Genomic DNA, 24,920 nt, shown 5'->3' on the forward strand with positions numbered 1-24,920 from the left:
GCAATGGACGGCTTTAGCTGTCTGATTTCTAAATCAATAAAGAGGCCAGGGGTCAAACTGTGGCTGCTTCTTTTGACTTCCTCTCCCTGGTGCCCAGAGACACAGTCGTGTTTTACATCTTACTGGAAAGGTAAACCCTAAGGGGATACTGGGAGGCTGGAAACTTACCCAGCTGGGTGCACCCGGGTGGCACACACCTCACCAGGACCTGAACCATGGGGGGGCCTCAGGGGGTGAAGCATGTCAAAAAGGGTACACTGGGTGGAGATGGGGCTCAGTGGTGGAGCGCCTGCCTAGCATGCATGAAGCCCTGGGTTCATCCCCAGTACTGGGAGAGAAAAGCAAAACCCCCAAAATGGGTGCATCGCCCAGAGGGCAAGGCAGCAGGGCTTTCTATATGGCTTAGCCTGGAAGCCCTCCCTCGCCAAGCCCCTTAATGTCATGCAAATTAATGCACGATTGATTACAGATCACTGATATTCAGATATCACATCAACAGATGCCATTAATCTCTTACCACGTTGTGGTTCAAGGGGTTCTCTTCTCTCAGTTCCAGTCTGGCTTTTGAAGCGTCACCATCATTTACAGGAATTTTCCTATTTAAAAGGACACAAACTTCATGAAAACATTCCTTACTGAATCCTTCTTTCCCAGATCTCCCCAGACCAGACCAGTTCCCACTAATCCCAGACTTTTGACTGTCCTTAACCCCCAGATGACCCACTTTGAAAGTTGCCTCCAAAACAGCGAGGAAAAACAGGAAAGGCCCGATAGTGGGGGACACCAATGGAACATGTCCCCGAGGAGGGCAAGTCAGAAATTGAAGCACATCTGTTTCTCCCAGGAGATGTTTTTTTCTCTAGAGAGGCTGCGTTGGCTTGGCCAATCCTCACTAGCCGTCCTGGAGGGCAAGTGTAACAGCCGGAGACCAAGCCGGGTGGAAGCCGGGAGCCTGCCGCCGGCCCCGCCACCAGCCACTTCTGTGTCAAGCACAAGGGCAGGCTTTCAAAACTTTTCCCAAAACAAAGTTAGGGACCATGTCCTAGGAAAATGGGTTTCCATGGCGACGATGAAGTCATATTCGACTGCCTTTATCAAAAGGATTGGGGGGGAGATACACACCACTATCACACAAATGTCAGCTGCTCCAGGCTGAAGAGGAAGCTACACATCTGTGCCAGGCTGCTGCGGCTGCCCTGGGACTTGTTATCAGAGCGCATCGATAAAGAAAGTGCTCCATGCCAACTTCCAAATCCCCAGGACAGAATCGCTGACAAGCAGCAGAGGAAAAGTTTCATCATTACCCCAAAGAGCCGCTCGGGCCGTCTACTGTTCAGCAGGTCGCCTCTCCCCCATTCCCAAATTATTGATCAGGAAGCATAACAGAGCCGGCGGGCATCCGAAAGCAGGGGCCAATGGCCTCACCAAACAGGCAGCACAGGGCAAACCCACAGCCCGGGTTCCACCGCAGGAAAGGGTGGCCATCTCCCCGTTTATTACTGAGCAAACTATTTGTTTTAAAAGCGCATGGAATGCCGATGCACCTGGGCCCACACTCCTGACATTTAGAGTTAAAGCAGCATCTAGACTGGGATTAATTCTCCTTCATAAATATGAAATAATAAATTAAGGACGAAAGTGCACGGAAAGGCCGCTTTAGGGGCTAATCTTTTAAAGGGCGGCAATGCTTCGCTGAGCCAGGTTGCCTGTTCCAACTGTAAATCAAGGGCCGCCAGCCAGGCAGGAGATGGCTCTCCCCCAGCCCTGCCGGGGCCCCTGCGGCTGTGAGGTGCTCTGCTCAGGAGTGCAGGGGAGCAGGGGAGCTCTCCCTCCCCAGGCCCGGCCGGGCATGCGCCTTCACCTGTCTTCGCTAGTCCCACACATGCGGACCCGCTCGCTGTTCATCCAGCTGTGAACGTTCCCATACAGGGGGGTTGCTGAGAGCATGTCGTCCTCTTGGATGGCAGCTTGCCTTCAAGCGTCTAGTCTGTTTCAAAAAGAGAAAAAGGAAAAAAAAATTCGCAGGAGGTTGAGGAAAGCGAAGTAGAGAAGGCCTCTCTCAAGGCAACCCGTACAGGCTGTGCTGGATGGTCTACAGATGGCCGCAGGAGGACCCATCTGACCCCCATATCCAGCCAGGGGGATGAGGCTTCCCTGGCAGGGGGCAGTGGGGGAGGGCTGCAGATTAAAGGGAAACAGCCCATGTCACTGTGCCAGCTCTCCCCTTTCCCAGCCTTTCAAAGTGTACGGTGGTCAAGAAAGAAGCATTCATTCTTGCCACTTGCTACAGAAGGAAGTGTTTATCCAAGGGTGGGGGGGGGGGCGCGCTGTGGCAAGAGCCACAGGGACCAGTGCCGTGGGTGCCAGATCACTGGCAAGCATGCACTGACCCTCCCTGGGGCTGTCGTCGGAAGGCACAAGAGCACAAGAGCGAGGTGCTGGCGGCAGGTCCAGGGCTCAAACTCTGCTGGGTTCCCAGGGCTGCATTTCCAAGGTTGCTGCGTGTGCAACTTCCAGGTGGAGGGTGAAACCGGGGCGGGGGGCTGCCGGGCTGCCCCACCAGAGCCCTAGATTAGATTAAGCACCTAACCCGGGTGGTTTTGCCTGGGTGGTTCTGCCTTGGAGCTGCAGAGGGAGGAGGCTGAGTAATTCAATGACGCCTGCTCGCTGGGGACAAGAAATCATTAGCGAGCGCAGAAGTCTTTGCAGCCCAGGCTGATGGGCTGGGAGCCGCTGGCACATGGGAGAGCTGGCCAAAGCCACCCATTGCCCACCTCCGGGGAGGGGAGGGCTGCCGAGGCGGAGGAGCCCAGGCCATAGCCCCCCCCCTTACCTTCTCTGCCCACCGCCCCCACCCACATCACATTCTAGTTTGCTGCATGAGTGAAGGGTCAGGACAAGCTGCATTTTATTAACAGGATTATCACGGCGCGTGATTTATCCTCGTGCAGGATTTTAATTGCTCTTTGGAGGTTGAGCCGTTTCTTTTGACTGCGCTTCAGCCCATATCCTGCTGTTAAATGCTGGGTTAATAAGTAGGGGAGCCTTTAATGCCTGGGACCGATGGCCCTTGGCAATTCCCTGCTCACAAACACATCTCAGTTTCCCTTGTCCGGGGCCAGCCACGGCCTTTTTCCACGGGACTAAAACCTGAGTGTGAAATAATTGGTGTGCAGATCATCAGGGGAACTTTTCTCTCTCCTCCCTCACACACCCACCCACACAGTTTCCGAAAGCCCAAATGTTCCCTAAGTCGACACATTTCCTTTGTTAGCAGGAGAAAATATGCAAATGCTTGCTTTTACACTTTAGCACACGGAGGAGCAGACTGCCAGGTCGGTTGGTTGGAGGAACCAGGTCCAGGGACTCTTCTGCCACAGTGACGGGGAGCTGGGGGTTGGGGGAGCACCCAGGAGGGCAGAATCCCAAAGCCAGGCTATCCTTCTTCATTTCTTTGTCCTAACTAGGTCTTTTGTCCACCAGCATCCCCCACCAGCCCCCATCCACAGAACAACGTCTGTTAATCACAATCCACTCGCACCGACACACCACACAGAGTTACAGCTCAACAATGAATCGGGAAGGGAGGGAAGGAAGGAAGGGCCGAGGGACAGGCAGCAATCTGCAGAAGTGCCAGGCAGGGTGGGCTTCTGAGAAGCTATTTCCCTAGAAAGGGTCTTTTCTTCAGACAGACTGGAGCATTTCTGAGGGGTTAGCCACAGTGCCCCGAAATGACTGACTCAGGTGTCAGGGAAGGTGGCGGGGGACCTCATGGGCTCTTCTCCCATCTTCTAAATAAACAAAGCAAACGGGAAGGCCTGCAGCACAGTGCGTGGCAGACCACAGGGCACATCCCACTAAGGGTCCCCTTCCTAATCTCCGCTGCCCCTTTTAACAAAAGGACAGACCTTCTGGGTGGTCTAATAAGAAAGCAGACTATCATTCCTTGGTGTGTCCTGGTGGTTGGGCAGTGGCAGTGCCCATATTATGCCATCCCCTTCCTATGCATGGATGAAATGCAGGAATTCCATCAGGAGCAAAAGGCTTACTCCATCAAGTCCCCAAGAAAAGGAGACAGAAGAAGCAGATGCCTAAGAAAAAAATTCATCTTGTGGTATCCCGGTTTTTAAAAACTGGCCTTCCCTTTAAATGAGCTGCCTCGCTCTACACCTCCCGAAGTACACACCTTGGTAAAAGGGTGATCTCAAGGCACCTTAGAGAGGATCAGAGTAGTCCCACTAAGTGTTTGACCCCCCCGCCCCCCGTTCCCACAAAAGGCTAGTAGCCTGTTTATCCAAAGAGGGCTTCATTCAGAGAAGGCCACCAAGAACCCCTGGGTGCTCATGAAACTTCCCTGGTCCTTTGGGGTTTTCAAGAACAATGCTGCACAGACAAATGACATCCACTATCAGAATGAAGTGTTTACACCAGGCGGGGAGGCGCATGCTTGGAATCCAGGTTACTTAGGAGGGCGAGACAGGAGAATTCCAAGTTCAAGGCCAGCCTCAGCAACTTAGCAAGACCCTCTCTCTGGAGAGAAAGTTAAAACAGAAAGGGCTGGGGATGTAGCTCAGTGGGGCAGCACTAACTTCGCATGAGCAAAACACTCGCACGCCTGCCACTGAAACTGCACTCCTGGCCTCAACCTTCCACCTGATCCTGTGCGGGTCAAAACATGTTTCTCTTCTTCTTCTTTTTTTTTTTGGTGGTGGTACTGGGGGAGGAACCCAGGGCCTTGGTCATGCAAAGTTGGGGGGGGGGGGGCTGGGGGTGAACATAAAGAAGCAGAAGTGGGATGGCATTGTTGGATCCTGCTGTGGACTACACACACACACACACACATACACACACACACAATCTTTAGCTGCCCCATGAACTTTTTGTGAACTGTTTAAAAGTGGAGGTCTGTTGAACAAACAGCGGCGCCACTGCCAGCCATAATTTCATTGCAACAAGCTAAAGACTTTTAACTCTTTGGGTGCCTGGCCAAAGATGGGGCAGAGTAGAAAGGGCCAAGGGATCGTGGCCCCACCTGACAGGAGGCCCTTTTCCAGGGTGACAAAGAAAGAGCAGCCCAAGCCTCCAGCAGGAGTAACAGGTGTGGCAAAGGCCATCCTGCTTTGGCAGAGTCAATGTCAAAGAGAATTCCCATGGCCCACAGCCCACAGCCCACAGGCACACAGTAGGCTTCCCTGGGATGCAGAACACTGGGGTAAAAACAAAAAGATAGAGAGGGAGAGGCACGGTGACAGTCACCTCAACCCAATTCTAGAAGCTGCTGTTGAAACAGATGCTCCCTCCCACACCTCTAAGGCAAAAGGCTTCAAAAGCGACCATGCTGACCCTTGGCTGTGGGATATGGCGGGAGAGGGCAAAAGATCTGATCTCGATGATAAACAGAGCCCCTCAAGGCACTTTCCTGCTGTATTTAAGGGCTGGTTTGCCCTTACTTCAAGGCCTCCCCCCATGCAGACTATGCTTCTAGAAGTGCCGAGACGTGTTAAGTCACTCAGGAAAAGCACTTTACAAGCACCAACCTGTTCGCAGTGGGAGCTGCTAAGCTGTACCTTGGCTCTGGGTTTTAACCCTTTTTTCCAGCAGTAGAGAGAAAGGGACAAGGAGGGGGGAGGGGATCGAGGAGGGAAGATGGCTGAGACAAGAGACCAGACAGGAAAGGGTGCCTGGTTCCTAAAGAGCAGACTGTGACTGCAGGAGCCAGCGGCTGGAACACCCAGTTCCAGGGAGACCCGCTTGCAGATCAGGTACGCACAGCACGGCTCCCAGCTCTTGGGGCAGGGGCAGCTGCAAGCCTGGGTCACCGGGACACACTAGGAGCAGTCATTTGCTCCATGGCCACGGCTGTGTTAGGGCACCTGCACACATGGCCTGGACAACCAAGAGGAGGGCCTGGCTGGCAGAAGGGGGGGTCAGAGGGGCTGGATTTTAGAAGACACCCCAACCTTGGCATCCCTGAGAAGGGGCACTGTGCCCTCCATGAACAGAAGTGAGGGGAACCACAGGCTCCGCAGAGCACCCACTGCTCATATTTTGCTGAGTCCTGCCAAAAAGACACCATTGTGGACCGAGGCAAGGGACAGCACGCTCCTCTGTAGAGCTGGAGGGCAAGAAGACAGCGCCAGGCCCCTCCTGCCCCACCCCCGCACCTGGGCCAAGCCAGGCCACTTTCCACTATTCCGCCCTTGAGGTGGCCGTCAGTTCCCTGGGTTCAACCTGCAGTTGTGCTTGTCAAAGGGCACAAACAACACAAAAGGCATGGCCGCAGCACTGTACCAGGGCCCAGAAATCAAGTCGCACCTCCCTGCCCGCCACACAGACATTGGCGGCACCCCTTCTCTAAGTTTCCTCACTAGGCTCCTCCGGTCCCCCAGGGCCATTCGTCAGCCAGTGACCAAAAAGACTTCGACAGGCCTGAGGGGTCTCTGGCTCAGGTGGCTGAACAGTGTTCCCAGCCAGCGCCCGGGATCCTGTTCAGGTAAGGGGCCTCACCCAGTGCACAGCTGGTCCTGTGTGTGGAACGTTCAGGAAGAACATGGTCCGGGCAGCCTCCCAGCTCCCACCCTCACCTACAGCATGTCTCTGGGCAGGTGGCTGAACCTCTCCAACCTTGGTCCCCTCTGTAAATATTTGGCACTGTGTTTTCCAGAGGATTAACCTGCACTATGGACTTGAGTTTTGCCTGGCAATAGCTGGTACCGGCCACGTTTAACCCCAGGGAACAGCACCTGACTGTGCCCTGCACAAGGTCTAGCGAGCCCTGGGTGGCTGCAGAGCCCTGGTGGCTGCTCGCGCCCTTTGTGGCAGTACCATCCTACTCACTCGCAGGGGGAGGCGGAGGCAGGGAGGGGTGGCCTTCAGCTGAGTTGTGTGGATTTCACCGAAGCCCAAAGCTAGCGCCAGCGCTTCCTGGGGCTGCTCCAAACCCAGACTGAGTCACAGCAGCAGCAGGCTCCTGGTGTCAAGGGAAGGAGGGGTGAAGAAGTTCCTATTTTCGGATGTTGGGGGGAGGGCCTGTGTGGGGGTGGGAGATGAGAAGAAAAGGCTTGTCGGGCTGCATGTGGGGAGGGTCCTCCCCGCCGCTCTCCCTGGCATTCTGTAGCTCTGGAGTAGGGGGCGCGCCAGCCGTTCCCAGGTCCCAGGCCATCAGGGCTTCCAGGGTTGTGATGGAGGGAGGGCACTGGCCAGGCATCCTCTCAGCCTGGTGGGGCTAGGGGGCTGATAAAGCCCACAGGGTGCTGTTTCTGGGCACTTTCCAAGGACTGGCCATGGCCTAACCTCCCCCAGTGCCCCACCCACACCCCCAAGTTTTGTGTCAGTGACAGATTCAGCCAGGGAGCAGGAGGGGAGGAATGGGGGAGGGAGGGGGTTTGCCAGGCCCTGACCTTTTCGCACTCAGAACCTTCCCAGCCTCCTCCCAGAGCGCAGGGGTTAGAGCAGAGAGCCACCTGGGTGGAGAGTGAACTTGGCCCTGGTGGCGACAGCGAGGGAGAGAGGGGGAGGGGCGCCCCCTCTCCGCGCCTCCGCGAGCGCGATCGGTCTGCAACAAAGGGATTTCTCTCCCACCACACACACCCGTGCTGCTCAGGGCTCCCGCCCCTCCTCCACCAAGGTCCCGGCGGCGATGGCGCACACTCGCGCCCTCGGGATGCGACCCCTTCCAAGAACTCCCAACAGTGTCTCCCAGAGGCGGCCGACCTCCCCGGTCCCCAACCCCAGTTAACCCCTCGGACCCTGCCGCCCGGCGCCTCCAGCCCAGCTTCCCGAGCGAGCCTCCGCCGCACCTTCTGGCCCCGCTGTTGAATCTGACAGAAAGAAACTTTGGGTGGGCTGGGGGGGGGGGGAGAAGCCCAGACCTCACGGGAAATGCCGCCAAGCCCATCAGGGAATCGGCACTGAGACCCCTCCCACCATCGTTCCGGGCTCCCTTCCGATCAGACGGAGGGATGGCTCCTCGGGACGCCTCCTCTAAAGAGGCAAGCCAAGGGTAGCCAACTGCAAAGGGGGAGGGGAGGCACCAGCACGGATTGACCCTGCCAAATCTGGGTGGCTGGCCACGCAGCCTCCGCCCCCAGGCAGAGCCAAGGCCGAGATCAGGTACTTGGGCTCTCCCAGCTCAGGGACCAGGAACAGAGACACTTCCCCCTTCCTGGGGATGGCCTGTCCTGGCCCAACACTGGCTTTTTGTTCCTTTCACTTTCCTTCAGGGTCAAGGCAGACCAGAAGCCAGGGAACTCTGTGTGTATTCAAGAGGGCAGGAGGGAGTGAACTTGGAAACAGGTGTCCCTCAACAGGAGGCCACACAGCACCAGAAACCTAAGACAAAAGCCAGGAATCCTCCTAGCGACACCTCTCTCGCCCCAACACACACACACACACACACACACACACACACACACACACAGCACCTTTGGTCTGCGTCCTCTCTGGAGAGTGTACACAGCCAGGGCAAATCCCCAACAAATGCTCCTCGCCAAGCCACCCAAGGCCACGTCTATGCACTTTGTCTCCTTCAGGGCTTTGTAGGGATAAAATGCATTTGGTGCCACCCGCCCCCAGCAGAAAGGAACAAGCTATACTATACTGCAAGGCTAATAACAGCTATCACCCGTATACACAGGAAGCACAAAGGAACTTTTAACATACTTAAAACCCGGGGATCCTGCCATGTGCATGGAGGTTCCTTGCCGACTGCACAGCCTGGGCATCCTGGGAAGGCCGAGCGGGAGGGTCAGGAGGAGAGGGACACCCACTTTCTTTACAAGTAACAATAGGAACCCCATGTCTGCTATTCTCTCAGAACTCCAAGCACCCCAAAACAAAGCCGTGGAACTACACTATAGGTGGGGGCCCAAGAATTTTTGTAGCTGTTCAGAGTTTAATTACTCCTCCTTGATCCGTAGGACTAGACGACACGACACTGCCAAGGTTAAAATGCCCCGAACAGCGCCGAGCAGATGTGAGCGAGCTGGCAGACGCGCAAATGAGGCCTGCCTCGGAGCACGATAACAAGTGACTAATACATTGCATATCGTTGAAAGAAAATTATTTTTCTCTAATTTGCATTTGCTTGGGGGGAAAAAAAAGCCAAGCCAGAGTCCCTCCTCACAAGCATGAGTCTAATCCTGGAAATACAGCCCGGCTGCTTTAAGAGAGCTGGAAGGAGGGAAAGACTGCCAGTGTTTTGGCGTTGCAGGCTTGTTTATCTTTCCGCCTTTCCTCCAAGGCGAAACTCGTTTTGCAAGCAACATTCCTACAGAAAATGGCACACGTCATAAAAAGAGACCAATTTATAGAACTGGCACCGAAGTTCATGTATCACTCCAGAAGCATCTCCCAGCTCCCCATAAGGGAACCCAAGTAGATGTAGAAGTCAGTCCACATTAAAACTCAAATGGTAGACCTGGGGGAGGGCGGGGGACGACAGACTAGATCTATAGATATTCAGCAGGCTGCCCATCCAGGGACAAGCCACACAGAGGGGCAGGATATAAAATGAAATCAGCCCTAACTGATCCTCCAAACCTCGGGGACAGCCAGGGGCCCAGGCCTGGAAAGCTTCAGCGTAGGGATTCCTGGGGGGTTGGAGTGACGCTTTATAGTCCGAGTGTCCCAGGCCAGCCCAGAGGCAGGCCCACGTTCCTGGCCATTCATGCTATCTCCAAGACTGGCCTTAGGTGATGACTGCCACCAATTGCTCTCCCTCCCACCTGGCTGCTCCCTGCAGGGCCTGGCAGGGGACCAGGAACTCAGAAGCCTGTGGCTGTGGCTATCAAGTTGGTGCCCACAGAGTGGGTGGCGCTGTGGCCAGGCCTCAGGACTGCCCCTTTGCCTCCTGCAGCCGGAGGCAAATGCATCCCGGAAAATGGCAAGGTGAAGGGATGCGAGTCATCAAGAGCTAACCTGCACCCTTCCCTGAATTACAATCCATCTGTGGTCGTGAACCTACACACATGCATTTCCCCCTGGGAAACAGCGTCCAGAGCCCAGAATGCAGGGCCCGCCTGTCTTCAACTTGTCTGAACACAGGGCCACTGCAGAGGGTACCCCAGCCTCCAGAGCCTCTGTGACCTCCAGGAAGCCTTCAGTTAATACATTCTTCCCAACAAGCTTATTTAGGACTGCGAGGTAATTTCCCCCAAATCTTACAAACTCTGTCCCAAGCAGCTGAGGACCCCGTGCCTGGATCCTGGCCAAAACCCCCCAGACAGAGACACTCCTGACCCAGCAGGCCTTCCCCTGCCACCTCGGCCTGAAGAGCTCCCTAAACCACAACATCAGAACCACCTGGCCTCCCGCCCCTCCCCTGGGAAGTCATAAAGGTGTGTGCCGGCTGTGGGGGCAGGGGCGTGTCTCTGAGCTCCCTCTTGTCGGGAGGACACGCTGGCCACCTCTGCGGCTCCTCCGCGGGCCTGCATAGTGCGCGCTTTGTGCAAGTGCTGAGGAGGCGCAGCGCTGCTCGCGAGCCAACAGCTGTCACATTATTTGCACTCGCTGTAAACAGCCTTCACATTCCCCCCTTACCACATAGTTAAAGCCAGACTAACAATCCACAGTTAGAGATCAAACCAACAACAGCAGCATTGTGTCTGCCTTCGCCTTCGCACCAAGCCCAGCAGCTGGCAGGTTTCTCCGGAACAAGGGACCCCCGCCCCCCCACCCCTCGGGGCTCCAGCCAAGGCCAGCCAAGGAAGCATGCGTTTGTCAGTGCTGTTTGTTAAAGCCAAAGAGCACCGCCATTTCGCAGAGATTTCTCGGTGGTTTATCAACCCTCTCCCAGCGTTGGTGCCTTCTGGGGGCCTGGAGAAGCAGGGTGGGAAGCGAGGTTGCTGGGACTCCCGGGACACTTGGCCCAGTGGGGGCTGGCCCGAGCGGGCCAGGCAGGCCCTGGGGCAGAGGCCAGGCCCGTCTGGGTTGGTGCAACCCCGCCGAGGACCGCGTCTGGTCCTTCAGAAATTGCCCAACTCACGGAAGACTTACTGGCCGCCCTACTGATCAAAATGTCTCCTTTATGATTTTTGGTTAAGTTGAACATTTCCATAATCGTCATTATTAGTGCAAATTACACGCCTAATCGGTCCTTAAATAGATTTTAATTAAATAATCATACAAGGCTCATTTTATGACTTAAGAAAGGCATTACTTTTCGTTATAAACTTTCCACCAGGATACGGAATGACGACAGCAGACAAATACTTATTCTTTGAAAATGACCAATAACCAATGGGCAGAGTAGCCGGAAACGGACCCGGTTTCATTCGCTCTCCAGGAGGGAAGGGAGACCGGACGCACAGCACAGCACAGCACAGCGACACAACTTTCCTCCTGGGGTGGGAGAGGGCATCTCTTCCTCCCAGGCAAGACTTCTGTCTTCTCTTTGGCCGGGAGAAACAAACCCCCTTAACCCGACGGGGAGAGATTCCTCCAGCTAGTGGCTTCTAGAGACCACTGCTCCCCACCCCCACCCATTTTTCCACCCCAGTCTGCTCAAAGTCTTGCGTGAAGCAAGCAGGCTGGGCTTGTTAAATGCTGTGTAAAATGCTGTTAATAAAATAATAAATACAAAGGATGGAGGCTGTGGGGTCCACGGGTGTTTTGACTGGAAATGCCTTGGCACTTGCCACGTGTTTATGGAGAGCAGACAACTCCAGGATTTACATACTTTGGACATTTCTGTACTTCATTTATTCTTTCCTAAATGACGTAGGCCTCGAGCTATTTCAAGTTTGCATTTGTACAGAACTGTGAAATGCCTAGGAGTTTCTCCAATTAAACCAAGTTGGAAATCAGACCCAAAGCTCCAACAGACTCCCTAGCTAGCAGCGACTCCACCCTCAGCCTCTCTGGCTGGAGAAAACAAACAGACCCTCCAGAACAATCCTCAGCCCTCGAGCTCCCCACCTTCCCCCCCTTCCTGGAGGGCCCCCAGGGCAAAGGTTAAGGCGTCTTCAGATTCCAGGCCCAGCCTGCCTACACGCTGTGGCAATCCCAGCAGCTCCCCAGCAGCTCGGCGCATCCTGGCTGTCCGCTACCTCTAAAATAGGGAGCTCAAATGGGGGCAAAACTGCTGGCCTGGTAAAAGCCACTGCTCACACAACAATGTCAGCAAAGGCTGGAAGGCATTCTTTAGAGGGACCAGGGATTCGTGCCTACTGAAGCTCTTTCAGCACAAAGGCTTTTAGGGGAAGAAGGGAAAAAGAGGGAGGGGGAGAGGAGAGAGAAAGGGAGGGAGGGCTCCTGTTTCAGAGCAGGCATCCCCTGAGAGTCAAGAACCAAGTGTAGCTTCAATCAAACGCTGACTTCCCCTCTGGGAGTCGAGTAGGAAACCTGATCACAGTAGCTTACTACCGGCCTGGATCCATACAGGTCTGGTTTTCTTCTCATGCTAGTAATTTTTTTAAATACATATCGATATAAAAGAAGCAATCCCTGGCAGACTTTATTGAAAACCACACTGAGCCCTCATAACATCCGGACTTAATCCCTATCAAACAAACCACAGCACCTCAGGCCTCAGCAGCGGGCCACCCCCCTCTCACCTCTTCCAACCAGGTCTCTCCCCTCCAGACGCCCCCGTCCCCTCCCCCAAAATAAAGACAGGAAGACTTGCCCAAAGCACCTAGATAGTGGTTCTGGAATCAATTCCTAACCATATAATGATCCCACTGGGGGGGGGGGCAAGTCTTTTCATATGGAATCCTTTAAAAGGCAGCATGCAAAGACCTGGAACAAAGGCAAAGAGGAGCCCACAGAGGCAGACCCAGAAGAGTACCCAGGGAGGGGCCCTTAACCTGCATCCTTGGTCCCTCTCTGGACACTGGCCTAACAGGTCTCCCAGAGCACGGGGTAGCAGGGAATGGAGGAGCAAGCTATAGGAACATGACCAGTTATTCAAAGCAATTATTAATCCTCGGGGCCTACTATGTGCCAAGTATACCTCTTTGATCCTAAAGGTGGATAATTATTCCCAGTCTTACAAATGAAGAAACTTAGTGAGGCTCAGAGACCATAAATAACTCGCCCCCAAGGTCACACAGCTAGTAAAAATGGGCCACGGTCAAACTCAGTCCTGGAGTTTCGGAGAGGAGCCAATTATGGGTCTAATTGTACCATTCAGAATCCCTATTTTCCCATACTGTCTCCTCAAAGAAGTTGGGAAGGCTTCTTGGGCCTTGTGCGCCCATGTGCAGAGCAAAAATAAATAAATAAATTAGATAGATTGTACTTAACGCCTAAGTAACTGGGTCCACCACGAGCCCCAAGCCCAATTTCTCTTACACCAGATCATCTCTGGGTCCACTCAAAGTCTTTCACAATCTCCCCCTACATCCTACAAGTCTCCCTACACGGAAATATCCTGGTGTGAGGCCAAGGAACCCAACAAGGCGCCACTTTCCCTTCCTAGCAGCCCACAAGAGGCAGGGTAGGTGAGTTTGGCACTCCTAGGCCTCCAGAAAAGTGCTGACTACCATCACTGGGAACTTGGGGCTTGCCACCCTAAGTTTTGCCACATAAAGCAATAAATCAAATTATCTAGATGGAGCAAAAGCCCTTTGGAAGGAGCTCCTACACCTACCTCTTCTAGGGTTGAAACGAAAACCCCCAGGGACCAAAGTGGGTGGGAGAGGGAATTACCAGACAAGTGGCTTGCAGGACGCAGGCCCTGGTGGACCCCAGCGTTCCCACAGAAGGTGAAAGCCCTAGGCGAGCTGGGGAGCGGGATGCCCTTCCTTTCTCCCAACCTTTCCTCTGAAAACTCTTGGGCGCCAAAGCTCAGGGCCCGACTTTCCCCACCTACCTTATCCCCAATTTCGAGGTCTGCCCCAGGCTTTCAGATGTTCCAGGGAAACTACCTACATCCGAAGCCGCAGGCTCCACTGCAGAGGGCCAGCTCCAGCTCGGGTCAGCGGGGACCAACCGGGGCACCGGACTGAAGCCCCTGCGAGCTTCCTGGCCCGGACCGCTCCCTCCCAACAACGTCGAAGCTCCGGATGTGCGAAATGGCCCCGCGGCGCGGCTCGGCGGGCAAGGGCCTCGGTGGCGAGCGGGGTCGAGGGGCACAGGGCACTCACCCGCTCGTAGGCGGAGCACGCCTCGCGGCCCGGCGGCCCCTGGCTCCAGGCCAGCCCTCCGCAAGTGGCTTTCTTTCTCTTTTTTTAAACTTTCCAGCCTCGGCGAGCGGGCCGAGTTTCCAGCCCGCCCTTCTACCCAGCCCAAGCAGGGCCTCTCGACCCCTACCGGGAGGCGACCTCCCGCCCCGGGCACCGCTAGCCGGCGGCCCGGACAGACGCCTTCCCCCGCCCACCGCACCCCACCTCACCCCCGCCTACTCGGGCCACCTGGAACCGGAGGCTTCCCGGAGCGATCGCCGTCCAGTCAAGCCCGCGGCCACGGCGTCTAAAGAGAAACTCTCCATCTCCAAGGCGCGGGCCTGCCCGCGGCGCGCGTGAAGTGCGCCCCACACATTGGCGCTCTCTCGGAATGGCCTAACGCTTAGGAAGGGGGAGGGGGGAAAGCGAGGCGGGAAGGGGGAAGGGCTGCCTTTTTTTTTTTTTAACTCTTCCGAGGCAAGAGTTTTTGGTGTCCCTAGCATGATTGCAAATGTCCCGGCAGAACAATAGAAATGGGGGGTGGGGAGTGCCGGAAATGGTGCTGGAAGACCACTATAACCTTATAAACCTCCTCTTCCCTTGCAGTCACTTGGCATGGAGAGACCCCAGTGCCTGCCCCGCAATAGTGCCTTTTTAATAACTTTTTCCTAAACACGTCCCCCTCCCCACTTTATGAAATCACGAGGGCTAAGATCGCTCCCAAAGTTGTGACCTCCTGAAGCTCCAGCCTCTCACCTGCTCCGCCCCGGGCACCCTGACCTGGCTCACCCCCTCCCCCAACAGTTCCTGGGGTTTGCACCTAGACAATAAATTTAGTTTAATTTAGCTTCCGGTCTTTAATTTTAGCAGGTCTTCTTTTTGCATGCAAATCAATATGGCAATTACCATCTAAAAGCTCGCCCAGCCCCGGGTCAATGTAAATTGATCATTGTCCGCCTTCCACAAAATAACACCGGGAGTCTGTGGTGCATAATGAGATTATACTGGAAACTGTCTTTTAGATCACAAATTATATTTTATGCTGTCAGGATCTTCTCCGAGTGGACTTTCCCGCTTGTCTAATCACGGGGAGCCCACTGGCTGGGGAGACACGACTCTGCAAGAAAACCAAGTGAGGATCCGCGTTTGTGAGACCCTCGACAGACAGCACACGGAAAGTGAGCCTGCGCCCCGAAAGGGGCCTTCAGAAAAAAGCAGCAGAGCACCGTTAATGAACTCCCACCCAGCAAAAAGTCAGATGGCCCTTCCTGGGGAACACCAGAGAAAGCCGTCGGGGTAGCGTAGGAGATCAGCGCACGCCCCGGGCCAAAGTGCTCGTGTCGGAAAGCGACAGGGTCGCCACCCGGGAGGACCAAGGAGGCCCCAACCGTCCTGCAGGGCGGATTCTCCGGGCTTCACCACCTAGGCCTCAGCGGCACGGCTGACTGTGCAAACGGAATCCCGTCGGCCATAAACACTGGCAAAGACACGGGGCGGGCCGTGGTCTCCCTCCTGTAGTCTGGGCGAGTCCCCCACCAGGCCCGATCTGGCGACACTGGCCGCACGGGATCCCAGGCAAGGAAAAGGACCTCCCTCACCCAGAGCACTGCTCTCCCGCCCTTCAGAGGCCCCCGGGGCACGGGTGTGACCCCGAGGCCTAACAAAGGGCCTTCAGAGCTCCTTTCGGCCTCAGGCCGGCGGGGGAGGGGTGGGGCGCGGCGGACGAGGCGGACCCACGCGGTCCCCTGCCCGGCCGAGTCGACTGGGCCTCTGGGCCTGGCGCCCTCGAGGAAATCAGCAGGGTGGTATTGTCAGGGGCTGGCGGTCGTGCCTGAGGACCATCCCGGGTTTGGGGCGGCACTTTGGCCACAAGAGACTGCAAGCCTCCCGCCAGCCCGAGGCCCAGCCCTGCCCCGCCCGGCCGGGGCTCCACCCAAGTGCGGTCTTCCCAATAAAAGCTGGAATTCCCGGCTGGGCTCAGACAAAGAGGGACCGCGGCAAATCGACGCCGCAGGCAAACTAAACCCTAGCCGGAGTTTACATGCGCGTCTGGGGTCACCCAGGCGCCTGCTAATCCACCCTACACTGGCCGGCCAGCACGGTCTCCCCCAGCAAAAACAAACAAACAAACACAACAGACCCAAATAAAAGCATGCCTGCCTTCCCTTTAATTCCTCCCAGGAGCCACACGTTTTTCCATTGGTCTTTCCAGTCTGCCAGGCTCTGCCTCACCTTAGCCAACAGGCCCCAGCAGTGCCACATCCATTCCTGGAGGCCACAGAGTGGCAAGCTATCCCCTTTTCCTCCACCATCCGGCCATTCAAGGTGAACTTCAAATCTCTTCGGAATCCCTCCTACCTGCTCAGCACACACCCTCACCCCCTCTTGTATTATACAAGAGACTCCATCCTTTGGGAGCTGCTCTGCCCCTGGTTCCTTCCAGCCAGAAACACTATTCCCTTGTGAATGTGCGTGTGAATGTGGTTGTGTGGCCTGCAATTTTGTGTCCACATTGGTCTCACTGGGCAGGAAAGTCTCCGTCAGGCATTGAGGGGGTTTGGTCATTCAGCCTGTGCATCTAAGCATGGGTGTATGCATATGAATGCTTTTTGTGTTTCCAAGTGACCCTCCTCACACCTTGAAATGGACTTTTGTTTCTGGAACCCACTTACTGAAATTCTACCCCAGTTTCCAGCTCAACAAAGTTGGACTTTTCTTAGAACATCGCCATACATCTTTGCATTTGCACACCCATGTTTACATTTCTTTTGGCCTGTTCTTTATCTCTTATGGATCTCTTGTTCCATTTGGACATTGGAGTCCCAAGTGTCTTGATTTGTCTCAGCACCTGTCATTCAGGCACACATCTTAATCTGAGCATTCCTGTCCAACATACGTCTCCCTTATACTACTTATGTTTTTCTTGCTTTGCCTATATGTGGCTCATGCCCAGGACCGGCCAGTATGGGTTTACCATTTAAAAGTAAATAGAGGATCCCTAGACCACAAACCCTTAAAAGAAAGGTAGGGGAGAAGAGCGCACGTAGAATTAGTAGCAAGTTATTGATGTATAGGGTCACACAACTACCAATTAATTTCAGACTCTGGAAAGAACTAATGTGTGCAAAGTTGGATTAAATTTTCAGACCAATTCACTATTAGCACCATATGTGTATACAAATGATGGATCTCCTAACAACACATCAGTGTCCAGACCAACTTGTATTCGCAGTCTGACTCTCTTGCATACAAGTTCACGGTTAAAAGTGTTTATTTATAGGGACAACTCAAAGACACCCCCCCCCTCTCAGGGCATACCTGTACATTCTGGCCTGGCATTTCAGGCTCAGGTTCTTAGTCTGCAGCACTCAGTCAGAGGCCCCACCCGACTAGAGCTCTGTGCAGACAGACCATCCCTCACTTGAATGCCAGCAAAAATTCTCTCTTGGGAACATTGAGGTGTACACATCTGCATCTCCCAAACTCAGTTCCTTAAGCGAGGGTGCCCATTGTGTGTGTTCACAGCTCCCCCACTGACAAGTACCCGGTCAAGCTAGATCATTTAGCAGCTGCATTTGGTTTGTATTAAGAATAGAGAGGATGCACCAGGATGTGTCCATGCACACACAGAAGAGAAAGGAAAACCCTAGGCCTAGATTCCTGACTCCTTTCCCCTGGGGGGCTACTCGGCCTCCAAGAATTTCTACCGGACTCTTTGCTTTGCACCCCTTCCCCATTACACTATCTCTACCCACCTTAAAGGGTTAAAACAAGCGCCCCCCCCCCAGCCTTCCTTCCACCCAGCTCTCTGGGCCCGCAGGCTAGCTCGCTCACTCGCTGCTAGCGGGAGTCTGCTGCCGTCTCCGCGTCCCCCCCCCCCCGCGTCCTTCAGCCGGGAGGGAGCCTGCATGCCTGTCTAGACCGATCTATCACCGGCACACCAACAACACCCGCGAGAGCGCGGAGACCCTGCCCAGATCCCCCGGCCCGCACGGTTCACGGCGGACAGACTCCGGGGAGCGTGACGGAGCCTGCGGGGTGGGGGTGGGGGACTACAGGCACTGGCCGCCCAGAGAGCCCGGCGGGTGCTCCCCAGCTCCTGCCCCCCGCGCTCCCACCAGCCCGGCTGCCGGGGCACAGTCACAGCTCTGCGCGCTGGGCAGTCCTATTTTTATCTTGTCTAATCCCAAACTGGGCGGGGAGCACAGGCGTCGTGCTTAGAGAACAAGAGATAGGCGAGGGAGGCGGGGAGGAGCAGCCAGGCAGCGACGCGAGCGGGAGCGAGTTAAAGACACAGAGGAGGCGACCGTGAGCAGGAAGAAAGAGCGGGCTGCGCGGGCCTCGCGGCGCCGCACGCAACGCGCCGCCCGGCGAAGTTACACTCGCCTCCCTGCGGTCCCTAGCTGCCCGCCCCTCCCCACTTCCCAGCGGCGCTCTCCACAGCCAGGACCGCGGGGCCCCGGCCTGTGTGGGAGGCGGAGGCCAGGCCGGCCCTGCAAAGGGCTGGAGAGAATCGCTAATGAGCTGTGCGGCCCATTGATCCAGAGAACACTTCCTAATTAACTCTCAGTCACCTACTGGTGACAGCGCCTCAAAGGACAGCGTTGGGGCCGGCCAAGCCCCAGCCCCGACCTGGCGGCGGAGCGCCCAGCGCCCGAAACCCGCACGCTCCCCTAACCACCCTGGGCAATTTGCGTGCGTAGCGGTGTATACTCGCACGCCGAAGGCCAGCCTCGGATTAGACCTGGACGGCATATTAATCATAGCTTACCCCCCACTTCCTCTACGCGGTGAAACCGTGCCCAAAATAAACACTAGAACCTACACTGCAAAGCCCAGACCAGACCAGATAACAGGTCGGGGGCGGAGTGGGAAGGGTCGAAAAAGGGAGCATATCCTCCAAGTGTCCATGCACAGGAGCCTGAGGCTGACAATTAAAATGCCTTCCACACAAGCAATTCTGTTGGCAAAACCGAATCCAACACCTCTTAAGGGTAGATTTCGGTCCGCGGTGTCCGTTTCCAGTGCCACAGGAAGTGTCAGATGGCTAGAAATACCCAAGTCTGTCTGTGCTCACCACCCACCACCTTCTGGGGTGGGCCATTTCCTCCTCATTTTTACTCCCAGGCCTTTTAAAGGGTTTTTCTCCAAGGGGTTACCCCTAGAACCAAACACCAGTACCCCTTTCTTCTCCCCTAGTCCCCTCTCCAGAAGGGGAGGAAAAACAGCCACAATGCTAAACCAGGAGCTGTCTAGTCTAGACGCAGTGAGGCTGTGCGAATACCTATTTGAAGAGCGTTGGTTTCTTTTTAAGGTTTGTTTTTAAATACACATAACCCTCCTTCCTCAGTCGCTGTTCCATTCCCCCAACCCCCACACTCTAGACGCCGGCGGCGCGCGTCCCCGTGCGCGGGCACTCACAGTCTCTAGCTGGAGATCGCGGACTTTCTGGAAAAGATTCATTAACAGCAAATTAAGCCTCACCCGGCCTCGGCCTACACGCGGCCAGGCACGGCAGTCTTCGGGACGCGGGTACGTGCCCCTCGAGCGTTCGGGCGGCGGGAAGCCCGCCGGGACCACGCGTGCCTCGAGCCGAACTAGTCCGCACACGGCGCCCCAAGGCTCCTTTCGTAAACAGCAGGCGCTCGCCGCCGCCGCCCCGAGCCCCCGAGTTGGCTGAGGCTCTGCGGCGCAGCCTCCCGCCCGCTCCAAGCGCGGGCCCCGCGGCGCCTCGCCCTCCCCGCCTCAACCGAGGATCGCACCCGGTGCGCAAGTTCCTCTTCGCGCTGAGCCTCCGCGCCGCACGCCCTCCGAGTGGGACCAACTTCCTCCGGCAGCAGACTTTCACACGCCCATCAGCGCTTCCCACCAGACTCCCCACTGCCCAGCGGAGGGCCAGGTCTCCCCGCCCCCCCCCGCCCTCCCTTCCCGCCGCCTCCCGCACACAAGCACATTCTACACCACCCACCCCTGGGGGCTCACAACTTCAACCTAGCCCACGACGCCTCGGGGAGGGTGGAGACGGCAGGGGGTCGCGGATTACAATTTTAAAAGAACATTTACAAAACAAAGCGTCTGACCTGGCGGGCCGACCGGCCGAGTGGGAACCCCTGGCTCTGCACAATTTCCTAGTAGTTTTTTTTTTTTAAATCCACGTGATCCGAGCTTTGGGGCAAGCCAAGAAAAAAAAAAAAAAAAACAAAACAACCCGGGACTCCCCTCCCGAGTTGCGCGGCGGCGACAGGTCGAGCTCGACTCGGCCGGAGGCGCCCGCCACACACCCTTGCGCACGCACACGCCGTCGTTCCACTTGGAAGAACGATCGGCCCCCGGAGAGGCGAGACCAGGCGGCGGAGGCTGGGGGTTTTTACAGTTCTTTCCCGAGTCGAAAAAGAAAGCAGACGGGAACCCGCCGCCCTCCCCTTCCTGCTCTCGAGCTAACGCCGAGCCGAGCTTCCCAGCTTCCAGCCCAGCTCCCCCCCTTCACCCGACAAGCGGCGCTCAGCGGCGACCGCGCTCCCGCGCAGACACACACAGGCTGCAAACTTCCACTCTGCGAACTCCCTGCTCTCCTCCCAGCCCCCCGGGAGGCGGCAGGCCCCCAGCTGCGCCCTCCCTCCCCGTTGCCTACGCGGGGCCGCTTAGGTTGGCTGCATTTCTAATAACTTACAGCTATGAAATAAAAACGAAAGCGAGCAATGAAGCTAAGGGAAAGCGCGAGGCAAAAGGTTCGCGGGGTACGCGAGAGTCGGAGGAGAAACCCGCGACCGGCGGGGGCCCCAGGGGAGGGGGCCGACTGCAGCCAGCGGCGCGCCAGCCCGCCCGCGGCCTCCCAGGGGAAAGGTGTTCCGGGCACTGACCTGAAATCCCGAGTCGGGGAGTAGGCAGGGAGCCTGCGATCCGCCGGCGCTTTGAAGTTTTCCCCGGAGCAGAGTCGAGGCGGCAAGGAGGAGCGGGGGTCGGCTGGGTGGCTGGGAAGTGGTGTGCGGGGCTGGGGGTTGGCGACGCTAGGGAGCGGAGAAGGAGCCGGGCCGGGAAGCGCAGCGAGCAGCAAAGTTTGCCGTCCCCGGCTGCCCGCAGCCCGCTCAGGCGCCGCGCACCCTCGCCGTCTGCTGCCAGCCGGCTGCCCTCGGGGTCGGCCCCGCCGAGGGGTGGGCTCTCAGCCGCGTGGGGGTGGGGCGGGGCGGGGCGGGCTCCGAGCCTCAGGGCAGGTGGCGACAGCCCCGCGCGAACCTCCGGGCTCCCGCAGCTGGACTGGACTCCGCCTGGCTCAGCAGCTCCCGCGCCGCGGCTGCCGCCCGCGCTCGGGCAAGAGCCCCAGCGCCATGTTGACGGTTCGCCGCGAGCGCCCGCTCGGGCTGTGTGTGTGTGTGTGTGTGTGTGTGTGTGAGTGAGAGAGAGAGAGAGAGAGAGAGAGAGAGAGAGAGAAGGGGAGAGAGAGAGAGAGTGAGAGAGAGTGTGTTGGCCAAGTCGTCCCTGCGCGGCGACAGCGCGGCTTGGGCTCTCCGCCCGGCGGCTCTCGGGCTCCCCCTCCGCCGCCGCCCGCCTAGCTCCCGCTCTCGGTCGCGGTCTGGGCTCCGGCGCGTCTCCCCCGCAGCCGCCGAGCTCCGCCCGCGTTCAGCGAGGAGCGCAGCTCTGCCTCACCTTGCCGCTGGGAGCCCGGGCTCCGTCTGCAGCCGCACGCCGCGATCCCAACGCGTCCCCCCTCCCTGGTTCCCTCCTCTTCCTCCTCCCCCTCCCTCCGCCCGCCCTCCCTCCCTCCCTCCCAGCAGCCGCCTCCCCTCCCCCCTCAGGCGCAGCGCTCGGGCGACAGCCGCCGCCTCCAGCTCTCGCAAGTTTGAGCTCCCCCAGTCTCTGCTCTCCCTCCGTTGCGGCGCCTCCGCGGTGGGGTTTCGGGAGGGGTGATTCCCCAGGAAAGGTTTGCCCGAGTTTCCCCGGCCGTCATCGATTCCCAGGCCGGTGCGTCGGGGCCTCTCCAAGTCCGTACCCCGGACCACCTGGGTGGCACCCCCCGTAGTCCCCTGCCGTCCCCTCCACAGCTCGGGCCGACTTGGATGCACACACCCGGCCAGGACGCACGTCCTGGGCGAGCCGGAGACCGACTTGGGCGGCGGCGGAGGCGGCGGCGAGGGCGGCCCGCAGAGCCCGAGCCGAGGGGATGGGGGCTGCGGGGGCAGCTCTCCCAGGCGCGCGCCGAGACTCCCCTTGCTACCCAGAAGGCCAGTGGAGGACCGCAATTACCATAAAGCGCCTCGCACTCCGCTCAGCCAAAGCTGTCAAACCCCAGCGGCAGCCGCCACTGCCGCCTCTCGCCACCAGTGCAGCGCTCTCTCGGCCTCGCGTCCCCTCCGAAACCGAGCAGAGCCTAGCAGTGCGCGTCTGCGCCCACCCCCACCCCAGATCGCCCCTTCTTCCCGAAGGAGCTCCTTCCCATTTTGGTGTCCTGAGCTACCTGAAAACACCACCCGGGGCAACAGTGGCTGTTCCGCCCTAACTCCGCGGCCGAGTTCCCCGGACGTTTCAATTGTGTGGGAATTGTTTAGAGGGGGGGCAGGGGAGGCGCAGGGAGCAGCTCTTGGGGACACCAGGAGGCGGAGGAGGGATAGGGGAGCGGAGATCCGACAGAATTTTTCCCGTTTTTTCGGCATTTCACTGTCTGCACCTCGATGGTTGGAGGGTCAGCCCTGGTCCCTCACCCTGGCTCCGAGAGATTATCTCCCGCGTTTTATTTTCCTTGGCAGGGAGCAACTTTTGGCTTACAGCGTTCGCCCCATAAATTTCCACTCGGTAACGTCGTGTTGATCGGTGCTCGGCGGCGGCGTACAGCCTGCACCCGCAGCAGTTCAATTCAATTGACACGTATTGAGCTTCTCCAGCGCACCCAGCGCGGCGCTGAGCGCGGGTGGGGTGGGGAGGTGGGGGCAGGCGGGCGTGGGGGGAGAAGAGGAGAAGCAAGGTTCCCGCCTACCCGGAGCGCAGAACCTCAAGGGCGAGCGGGAGCCCCAGTTCACAAAGCTGGCGGGAAGGGGTGAGAGTGGGGGAGGGGTGTTCCGGCCTAACTGTTCCCAGACTGGGGGCGCGGACGTCGAGGCCAAAGGTGACCCCCGTTGGGCTGCTCACAAGGGTCTTTTATGCTGGGAAGGGGGTGGGGTGTCTGTTCTGCCTAAGGACAAGATGGTGCAGGCTTGATGAGAACATAAATCCGAAATGGAGGTGGTTTGTAAATCCACACGGAAAGTTTTTAAATATCCTGGAGTGTCCCCATGCCAAAAATAATCAAAAGCATCTCAAGTTGATTACTAAGTCAAGGTCAAGGCCAAAATCAGCTCTAGCTAGCAGATATTTTCCCTTTTAAAAATGAGACTATTGACTGGGACTGATATTGGGTGCGATTTTATTCATTCTGTTTTAGTTCTCATCACATAGTTATAAAAAACAGCCATTCTCAAAGCAGAAGTGAAACATCTCTACCGTTTGAAACCCGAAACTTGGGCAGAATTAAATCTTCATGCTCCAGAGCTGCTTGTAACAACTGATGCAAAAGGCAGGCGGGGAAGGGCCCCTGCGAGCAGTGCCCAGTCGAGCTGGGCCGCGAGCGAGCGCTTCCAGGACCCGCGCCTGCAGAATGGAATGCATGTCTTTTTCTTCCTGGTCTTTCTGGGGTGGACATCTCTGAAAGCTAACCCACACATTTTTTTAATCTCCAGTAACAAGCAGAAAGACACCTGGACTATTATGCTGTAAAGCTATTTTTTATAAAGACATTTTAGGGCCAGACATTAAAAGTTATTAGACTGAACGCATGCGAGTTAGAGACACAGCTGGAGAAAAGGCCGCTAGTTGTGTGTTGTAGCAACATTTCTTTTTGAAGCGACTCCTTTTATTCAAAACAAGTCTAAAATAACTGGGAAGGCTGGCATTGGGGATTTGTGGGGGAACTCTGTGTATGCGGTTCCAGGCGAAAAGGCCGCTGGGCTGCTGTGGGCTGGGCGGGAGAGCTGGCCTGGGCGAGTGCGGAGCGGTGCCAGGCCCTTCCGGCTGGGTTAGGCCGCACCACAGAGGCCCTGGCCCAGTGCCTGGCCACCTTCTCTCCCCTCCCCTCATCTCCCCAACTCTCCCCCCAGGCACAGGCTTTTCCCGGAGTTTCTAGTGGCACATAACAGTCCAGAACTTTTGGAAAATCCAGGAGCTGACCACGGAGCTTGCTGCTTCTCGGACTCCTGTGGCCTCCCGGGGCTGCTGACAAAGGGGCCTGTTTGTCTAACTTTAAGTCCTAGAGTTAAAATGAATGGAGGGGGGTGCTGTAAATGCAAAGGGGCCCGTGGTGAGGGCTGACTGCAGAAGAAATTTGATGCTGTAGACAAACAGGCCAGTAAATTTGCCTTTGACTTAATTTGCAGCATTCACCCCTCACGCCCTCCTTTTGCAAGGACTCTCCCCTCCATGGTATATTGCAGGATGGGCTGGTGGGATTGAAGGGCTTCTTCTCCATCTCTTAGGGATACATTTTCCAACTCCATGGGATTTTAAAAATATCGTATTAAAGGAGTCCTAAGAGGCATGAGAGGGGGGATTGACTCACTGGGAATTAAAACGTGGGATTTTCCTGAGGCACCCTAAGGCAAAGGAAAAGGGGGGGGGCAGGATTACACCTATTGGCCTCCTTAGTTGGAATTGTTCTGGGAAATAGAGGCAGCAAGAAAGATCTTATGGCCCCTCTCAGGAAGAGGTTGCAGGAGCTGGGGACTCAGCCTGCAGTGTGTGCGGGCGTCTGGCCCTTTCCCTGCTCCCTCCTCCTCTGCCCTCCCAGGAGCC

At 56.8% G+C, this 24,920-nt stretch overlaps 1 protein-coding gene across 9 annotated transcripts in view; it reads right to left on the bottom strand.

Moving 5' to 3' along the window:
- The window catches only part of Bcor (BCL6 corepressor), a 132,183-nt gene that overhangs the window by 25,909 nt on the left and 81,354 nt on the right, over positions 1 to 24,920 (bottom strand). For 4 of the 9 annotated variants that reach the window (XM_046465028.2, XM_046465025.2, XM_046465031.2 and 1 more), the window contains exons 1-3: positions 20,966 to 21,771; positions 1,862 to 1,987; positions 518 to 596 (exon numbers count right to left, since the gene is read on the bottom strand). In XM_046465028.2, the coding sequence (XP_046320984.1) occupies positions 518 to 596; positions 1,862 to 1,947 (165 nt within the window). In that variant the 5' untranslated portion in view covers positions 1,948 to 1,987; positions 20,966 to 21,771. Of the gene's footprint in view, positions 1 to 517; positions 597 to 1,861; positions 1,988 to 20,965; positions 21,772 to 24,920 lie in introns of those variants that run through there. The other 5 variants (XM_046465030.2, XM_046465032.2, XM_046465027.2 and 2 more) reach the window with 3 other exon arrangements.

Source organism: Marmota monax, unplaced genomic scaffold (assembly GCF_021218885.2).
Source record: "Marmota monax isolate L192 unplaced genomic scaffold, Marmota_monax_Labrador192_F-V1.1 WCK01_AAM20220418_F8-fsc00158, whole genome shotgun sequence".
NCBI lineage: Eukaryota > Metazoa > Chordata > Mammalia > Rodentia > Sciuridae > Marmota > Marmota monax.